We start from the raw sequence: 9080 nt of genomic DNA, 5'->3' as shown, positions 1-9080 counted from the left end.
TGTGTGTGTGTGTGTGTGTGTGTGTGTGTGTGTGTGTGTGTGTGTGTGTATGTGTGTGTGTGTATATATATCTATCACTTAATTATGTAAAATAAAGTGTTTGGAAAAACGTGAAGAAAAAATAAGGTATGGACACTAAAAACTAGAAATCTCCTACTTGGAATGGCAATTGCTTTTTGTAGAACAATTTTGAATAATAAATGTGTTTATGTGTGTATGTTGATGTAGATGTGTGTGTGTGGCTGTTATCTCTTCTCTTTTATTTATCTCCTATCTTTGTTGCTTCATTTTGCCTTGACCTAAAACCAATAGTCAGCCTAATTGAAAAATACCACACAAACTGCTTTGACACTCTGTATCAAGGTTATTAATGTATTTAATTTTTTTTCTTCTCTGTGTGTAATTATTGTTTTAAAATGTGTTTATCATCTGTAGGATTGATTCAGGTTGCTAGACCTTTAACAGTGTGCCCGTGGACTCTCAGGTCGGGGCAGAGTATAGCAGTATGGTAAAAGAGTGCAGTCAGGTGAAGGCTGACTAATCAAGCGTTGAGAGGGGGATGAGAATTGAGTCTAGGTCATTTCTCACTTCTAAGAGTACCATGGATCATTTCTTGCAATCCCTTTGTGGGCACAAAGAGGCATCAGTCAGTGGAGAAACTGTGACAGAATTTCTGCGGCCTGCCACCTGACCAACACCTCTTACTACTGGAGACTTCATTAACAGATATGGATCTAGAGGCTCAAGGACTTGTTCCCAACAAACCCTTAACCTCACAGAATCCCAGCCGTGGAGCCTTATCCCAGCCCTCTCCTGTTGTTTCTCTGCAGATCCTATCAAGCTGGAGTGAGACAAACTATACGGTGGCAGCTTAGCGATTCTTTTCACCTCTTCCATTCCTTGCCAATATGGATAACGGGAGCGTCTGACACACTGCTTACTTCAAAAAGATGCATCGCGTCTTTGGCTGAAGCTTTATCAGTAACCCATTGGCTGAAAATCAATAGGAAGGGAGGAAAAAACAGGTGGGCATTAGTGAGCACGCTCCAAAAGACTGCGCAAATCTGTGTGCCCAACAGATAACAAGAGAAACAGAGGCCGGTGGAGAGGAGGTGGTTGAGAGGCTGCCTTAAAGCACAATCCAACTGTGCTATATTGAGGCGGTTTCAGTCAATGATTTGAAGTCAATTAGCAAGTCAGAAAGGGCGGGGCCAGGGAAAAGGAGACGGCAGCATTTATGACAGAACATCTTCACAGCTCATTTGCAACAAGGCAACATGCAGCGGAATTCAAAGCATACGACTGACTCAGCTGCAGAGGATAAGACAGCAGCCACCCCAGAGAGAAGATTCATATTAACCCCACTGATGCTGTCGGGGAAGGACTATTGCTTGGATCTTTGTTTTCAGCGGTTAACACATTGGCCATTGCACTCCACCCCTCAGCCTCCCACCATCTACACTACATCAGCTGAATGGTTGACAGTATTATGTTGTTAGCACTGAAGATGAGGAGGAGGAAGCAAAAAAAAAAAAAAGAAAGTAAGTAGTTGCTACTGTTTGTACATGCTTGGTTATCAGGCACATTAAAGGCTTTAGAAACAGCCACTAGCTTCTTATGAGGCCACTAGCACGGCCAGAGCCACACTGTGCCGAGGAAATAATAAGAGTCCGCGCTTTTTCAACCCACACAGACTGTAACAACCAAGAACATTCTGTTTTGCCAAAGTAAAGATTCACATTATGTTGGTGTTTGAAAATTTAGTAGCATATCGCTCTTACATTTTCTTGAAGAAACACTTGAGTTCCATCTGCTTGTGGAGGCCTACCTGCGCTCACTCACTGCCAGGTGTGCTGCCAGAAAACACTAGTACTTCTTCATCCTTCCATTTAGAGCTCAAGAAACCTCCACAATAGCTGGTGGATTTTCATTTATGCTATACTGCAATATTTCATATGCCTTAATTTGGATATAGTACGTACTATTTATAAAAATACACACATTTCAAGAATTCTAACAAACTCCTGAGAAAATTGACTCTTACTCAACCTGTATTCAATTAAATACCCATCAAATAATGCCAGTAAGTGCCTCACAGCACATTATTAATGGTCTCTTGATGTTACAGGATGTCCAGCTTGGAGGTTGTAAATGATGCCTTGGTGTTCCTGTCAGTTCACCATGCTCCATAATTATCACAGGGGTCATACAATAAATTCTTCTTCAACCCCAAATAGCCTCAGCAGGTGCACGTTTGCACTGCACCATAAAACTTTTAAATGACCAGTGCCCTACAGGAACGAACAGCATCTGTCAAAATCAGTACAAAATAAAGAGGACAAGTGCTTGTATGAAGGCAACAGTGTAACATCGCAGGTAAGGCGTTTCAGAGACTAGCCACGATTATTTATGGTAGCTGGCCTTTTAGCTGCATGACGTAAAGATCATTCAGATTGTTCAGAAGTGCACAGACACACACAACATCTGGAAAAGAAAATAAATAATGAAAATCAACCTGATTTCCCATTGTTAGGTGGTATTTTGAAATTTCATTCTGGCAGTACTTGTTTTGCTGAAGCAGGCTTGTGTTGTACGTCATATTATGATGAAGCACAGTTTTTCTCCTTATTTAAACACATGTTTTTTTTTCTCTTGATTAATGTCAGATTCAGATGATAAATGCAACCTGCAGATGAGTATGCAAGGAAAGGAAACCCACAAACCGAAGAACTGTGGGATACATGTATTTTTCCCCTTCACAGTCACTGAGAAATCAATGTTAAGAACTAAGCTGAGGCATCAAAGACCAACAGCCTATCTGACCTGCATAGAGCCCCACTGTGGGGTATAACGCAGCATTGTACACCAGTGACTTAAAGACCCATTCATGCAGACACTAAGTAAATGCATAGGACCGTACGATGGGGGTTTGGGGTAGGATACGATTTACAATACTGCCTCCAGCCTTCACGATTAAACAACTTACACACAAATGGAAATATATTAAGAGACAAGAAAAAACATCAGATGAAAGTGTTTCTGATTAGAGAAATACAAACCAAAGGTTTTTTATTTTTCATAGCCTCCTTTGTCTCTCCATAAAAATAGTGTTGCTAAAAATAAAATGTTAAAAGAAAAAGAAACGTAATGTTTCAATGTAGTCCATGGAAAAGCCCCAGTATCAGACATTCATTTTGTTTCACTTCAATCCTCACTGTTTTTCTCCAAAAGCAGAACGGTCAGCAAAGCCCTGTATCACTGCACCACATGTCTGTTCCTTTGAAAAATTAGCATCGGAATGAGCCCTTGCAGAGACAAGTCAGGCAGCTGCTGTAATGCATTACTAAATTAGCCCTAAACACTACACAAGCCATTAAGAAGCATGTCAAAACCTAAGGGAAAAAAAACAATACGAAATGCAACCAATAACAGAAACAACCTATTTGCAACAACTGTTATTAGCCTGCATTCCACCTTTGCCAGCTGAAACAGTGAGGAATCATGTGCACACTAAATAAACATGTTTAGATACGCTACAACTAAGAAGCACTGGCACTGTCAAATAAACACAGCTTAGCTCCAGCGAACACAGGGTTAAACCTTAGCTGCAGAAATTCACTGCAGTCCAAAAGCATTTGGCTGATAGCTACTGAACAGCACATTTTATCTGTGCCATTATGCTGCTATTGGACAAATGTTTGTATCTATCTAGATTTTGCTTGTGTGTCTTTTTGTGTTCCTTAGTCTGGAAATACCATTTTATTGCATATAATATTTGGCACAGTAAAAAGTGGAGCTTACATTTGGGGCTGTATTTAGAAACTGGTGCCTTTATAAAGAGTTTTTTTCTGCCTCCTAAATATGGTCAAAAACAAACTAAATGCCTCTTTTCCTACAGTAGACAGTACCATCTTCTATTTTCAGTCAAAAAAAAACAATTCATTATCTTTGCCTTTTTTTTTTTTAAATAGAAGTCACCAGTTAATTGAAAATAGTTTCAAATTGCTTTCTTTTCTAATATAATCTGCATGTCTCACCACTGCCTGACGGTAGTTTCATTTCATATATATTTATAATTTTTTCATATTTATATACTTATGTATAGGCATGTACAAGAAACAAAAAAAACTGTCTCTGTTTTGCACTTCTGTACAAAAGAAAGTTACCGTTTTGTTCTTTGTGCATTCTATTGCATGGACTGGTGAGCAGATAGGAGAGGAGAGGTTTGGGCAGAGTCAGACATAGATCCACAGGGAGCATTATTCAGATCTGAGTCTCTTGAACCTTCTCCTTGCCGTGACTAGTCTTAATAACATATGGATCAGCAATGGTGCTGATGTGGCTGTGATGCTGTCTGACTGAGCGATGAAGAGAGTTGTTCTGGGTCCAGTGGGCTCCATAGCCCCCTTGGCGGGACGAGGAGGACACATACCCAGGCTTAAAGGTGTTGCTGTTATGTTCCACTAGTGTAGGCAGTACCAACCCTGTGTCATCAGAGCCACTAGATCCAGACGTGGGCGGTGGAACAGGAGGAACTTCTTCCTCCATCTGTATGATTTCTATGGTCCTGGCTGCTGCCACCGTGCTCCTCTGTTGATGCCTCTTACGCAACTTATAGAATGCTATCAACATGGCAGCTGCCAGCAAGGTAACAGCAACAAAACAGCCAATGATGATTTTGGTGGTTTTCATCACCTCATCCAGGCTTGCAGCTGGCCCACTAGGGATTCTGGGAGTGGGAAGTGACACCTGCCTTGGAGTCTGAGTGTTTTGAAACAGCACAGTAGGTGTAGAGATAAAGACAGGTTGAAAGACAGAAGGTGAGGCAGGGACAGTAGGCTTGGGTTTCGGGGTCTCCTCCACTGTGGGCTCCAAAACTTCCACTGTTACTGTGGTAAAGTAGGACAGATTTGATGTGTTGAGTTCGGCGTTACTGACATTTAGGTAGGCCGAGGCATTGGAATTTCCTGCCATGTTGCTCACCATGCAGGTGTAGACACCTGTGTCTGATGGGAGAACGTTGGAGAAGTTGAGTGTTCCATCATTCAGGACAGATATCCTCGGGTGAGCTGAGCCGTGGGTCAATACAGTCCCATTGGGGAGAAGCCATCGGACTGAACTCATGGCAGCTGTGCGACACTTCAGTTCTGCCACCCTCGCCGCTGAAATGTTCAGATCTCTTGGAGCATCGAGTATGAACGGTGCTGAACACTGGAAGGTCGTCTGATCGACCTCCACCAGGTACCGTCCTCTCATGTGGACTGGGGTGTGGCAGCGTCCACAGCAGGTGGAATTTGTGGGAATGTATTCTCTGAGCCACCAAGAGAGCCACACCACATCACAGTCACATCGCCAAGGGTTGTGGTGTAAGTGTAGCTCCACCAGGTACTGTAGAGGGGTGAAGAGGTTATGGGGCAGGGACGACAGGTTATTATGGGCTAAATTGAGTTCCACCAAGGCTGTGATGTCATCAAACGCATTCCTTTCGATGGTAGTAATGGCAGAGTTCATAATCCACAGTTTACGTAAATTCTTGAGCCCACGGAAGGCTCCAGGCTTCAGTTCAGGGAAAACATTCTCTGATATCTCTAACTCCTCCAATCCCACCAGCGGTGACAGATGAGGAAACTCCCTCAGATTGCACATCCCCAAGTTCAGGTACTTCAGGTTATGAAGGCCCTCGAATGCCCCATCAGAGATGTACTCCAACTTCCTCAGCTCTCCCAGGTCCAGTCTCATGAGAGAGGGGACGCGGTTGAAGGCATAGGAGGGGATGCTCTCAATGGGATTGTTTCTAAGCCACAATTCTCTCAACTTTGACAGATACTCAAAAGCCCCACTAGGTATGACTGTCAGTCTGTTGTCGAACAGCTCCAGGGTATTGAGACTGGTCAGGCCATTGAAAGCCCCCACTTCGATCTGCCTGATGGCATTTCTGCCCAACTGTAGTACCTCCAGGTGATGCAGGTGTCTGAAGGTATCTGCCTGTATGGTCTCTATGCTGTTTTCCATCAGGTTTAGGTACCTGGTGTTGGTTGGGATGTTCGGCGGGACCCTGATCAGGCCTCTGCGGGTACACACCACCTTGCTGAGCTGGTTAGTGCAGGAGCACACACCTGGACAGTTCTGTGGGTTAACTGAGCCCAACTCAGGACCTGTGGACTGGCACATACTGAGAGCAGGCACCATGAGTGAGAGCACGGCAAGCAGGGCTGCGTTCCAGGTAGGCTGCACACTAACCTGGCCCAGAGGACTCATGGTGTGGAGGGCTCATTATTCTGCATGGTGGGGGGAGACGGCACACACCAAAGGACAGACCACCCTAGCCTGGCTGGAGCAACTCAAGGCTCCCAAGTTCCATCGACAGTGCAGGGAGATGCTACATTCAAATTGTAGAGTGAGGGAATGTGGGGAGAAAAGAAGATCAGACAGGGAGACAGAGCGAGAGAGATTAATACAAGAGAAGTAGCAACGAAGAAAAGGAGTACAGCAATGTAAAAGAAAAGGTTGAGTAACAGTTTATCAGTGACGTACCTCATTAGTTTGAAAGTGCTCCTTTTTGCCTCTTTCCAAATGTTAAAGCCAGCAGTCATGCATCACGTTTCATTTATAAATCCGTTCCATTGAGTGGCATGAGACTGATGCTCTCTTGCTTTCCCTTTTTCTTTTTGAAAAAGTGAGGTGGCCCTCTATTAGCCAAGGGTACAAAATGGCTCCTGGTATTGAAGACTGATAACAGCATGGAAAACACTCACAGGCAGAGGTAAGGCCATGAAGGCTTGGCAGGTGCCTGGATCCCTTCTGCCCCCACTAACTGCCCCCCTGCCAGGCTGCAGACTCCGAAATGCAGCTCCACTGAGGATAAATCACAATGATCCATAAAGCGTCAGAGGAGGAGAGAAGAACAAGTGGCCAAGTGAAATAAATTTCTTAAAAAAAGAAAATCCCCTCTTCTGTCGGCTCCTGATACATGTGTTGGCTCGTCGGCTGGTCGCCTGTTTTTTTTTTTTTAGAGGGGGGGTTGGATGGGAGAGAGAGAGAGACCTTCCTCACTGTGACTTTGCCAAGGGCTTGTCGGTCGCTGATTAGCCCTGTTGTGACAGAGACTGAGAGACAGGAGAAGAGAGAGGGCAAAAAAAAAAGGCTTTAAAAAACTCCCGGCACAGTCATCTCCCTCTCTTCTCTCTCCTCCTCCTCCTGTGTGCCTCTTGCTTCCTTTCCCCAACGCTTGGGCTGGCCCTGGTCAGAGCAGCTGCAGGCTGCCGTGTGCACAGTTAGCAGTAATCCGTCTATTCCTCCGGGGGGGAGGGGGGCTGGGGGTGGTGGTGGTGGTGGGAGAGATGGTGGCGCTGTGCGGGGGGTGGAGGAGGAGGAGGAGGAGGAAGAGGAGAAGAAGAAGGGGATGCGCTGCGCCGCTGGAGCTTCGCAAGAGGCTGTCGGAGGAGAGAGAGAGCGCGCTCCTCCCGTCCTCTTCTGCAACGAGAGAAAAGAGAAGAGAGGATGGTGACGCTGGGAGGATGTGAGTGGAAGTGGGCTCCGTATCTGTATCCATAAGCAGAGAAGAAGAAGGGGGAAAAAAAAGAAGATGTTGAGGATTCTTCTCCCCCCCAACCCCGGCTCGCCGTTTTGTCCCTCAGGCTGTCTCCTGCAGTGTTCTTCTGCGCGCTTTATTTGTTAGTTTTTTTGTCCTCTCTCCAGGGCTGAGGTAGTAAGTTGTGGCAGTTGGCCATGTGTGTGGCTGTCAGACTTGCGGCTGGCTGGTGGACTACTGCAGTAGCCAGAGTAGAACAGAGAGAGGGAGAAAGGGAGAGAGGGAGGGAGAGAGAGAGAGGGAGAGCTTGAAAGAGAAGGAGAGTGAGGAGCACTGACAGATCAAGAACAGGAGAAAGATAGAGTGTGTGAAGAAGAGTGTGTGTGTGAGAGAGAGAGAGAGCGCTCTAACAGGCAGCCCACCGCCACAGAAACAGCAGGAGCAGCATTCTAATCCACATCTCCTCTTCTTGTTTATTCTCCAGTCTCTCTCTCTCTCTCTTTTTTTCTTCTATTCCCCCCCTCGATGTGTGTCGGTGTTGCAGGCAGCTAAGATGCTCGCTCTGCCCCCTCCCTTTGTCCTTCAGTGGGAACGTGAATGTACTGCTGACGCACTCCTCTCAGCTGCTCAGCCAGCCTCAGAGCAGTGCACTGGTTTTGATGCAGTGTTCCTGTGTATTAACACATTCAACCTCCTCCTCCTCCCGTATCCCCTCCTCTCTCCCTCTCCATCCACTGTATTTATCTTCTCCCCTCTCTCTCTCTCTGTTTCATTCTCACGTGTTCAGCCCCTCACCTTCTTTCTTTCCTTCCTACTCTCCAGATCACTTTACCTGGTTTCCCTTTGCTCGTTTTGTCTGTCTAGACAGCACCTCTCCACAAACAATCGTTAAAATTAAAAACCTCCCATTCCAATGTATCATTCAAGAGACAAAAGGTCAGACTTTCTACTCCAACTCCAGAGTGGTTCTGTGTTCTCTCTCTTCTCTCTCTCTCTCTGTATCTCATGAGCGCAGCAGTGTGCCAGAGTTTTCTAGTGGAGATGCAGCTTGCTGCTATTCCTCACCTCTTCGTAAGGCACAGTTTGGTGAGTGTTTCCCTCATGCATTAGCACCGTCAGGGACGAGCAGACATAGCCGTTTGTTGCATTTGATCCCTTTATTTTGTCAGCTGTGTGGGGTTTTATAACGTGTGTGAGTGTTTTGGAGATGGAGGTGAGGATGAGGATGGGGGGGGGGGGGGGTCCGTGACATCACAGAGGACTGAAATGCTGACTCTGCTTCTCTGTGTCTGCTGGGCAGTCTTCTCTTGAGGGAGGAGAAAGATGAAAGAGCTTGCAAACAGTTATCTCTTGGAAAGATGAGAGAAAGACAGAGAGATAGAGGGGAGAGAGAGAGACTTACCAAGAGAGAGTGAGTGGGGATGGGTGGGGGGGAAAGATATATCCACGTCCTTGGTGAAATAGGGGGAAAGGAGCCTATAGAAAGAGGAGTGAAATGAGATAAATAGGAATGGAGGAGAAGAATGAGGGAGACGGATGAGGGAAGCAT

The 9080-nt window shown here is 45.6% G+C and overlaps 1 protein-coding gene across 1 annotated transcript; it reads right to left on the bottom strand.

Annotated features, from left to right (window-relative positions):
* Positions 1-2728: 2728 nt before the first annotated feature.
* On the bottom strand, positions 2729-8097 carry lrrc4.2 (leucine rich repeat containing 4.2). Its single transcript, XM_023264767.3, has 2 exons — positions 6535-8097; positions 2729-6379 (listed from the first exon to the last, which is right to left on the bottom strand). Exon 2 carries the CDS (start codon positions 6256-6258, stop codon positions 4264-4266), a length of 1995 nt encoding a protein of 664 aa, XP_023120535.1. The 5' UTR covers positions 6259-6379; positions 6535-8097; the 3' UTR covers positions 2729-4263.
* Between the last annotated feature and the right edge of the window lie 983 nt (positions 8098-9080).

Source organism: Amphiprion ocellaris, chromosome 3 (assembly GCF_022539595.1).
Source record: "Amphiprion ocellaris isolate individual 3 ecotype Okinawa chromosome 3, ASM2253959v1, whole genome shotgun sequence".
Classification (NCBI taxonomy): domain Eukaryota; kingdom Metazoa; phylum Chordata; class Actinopteri; family Pomacentridae; genus Amphiprion; species Amphiprion ocellaris.
This window is presented reverse-complemented; position numbering and strand designations above follow the sequence as displayed.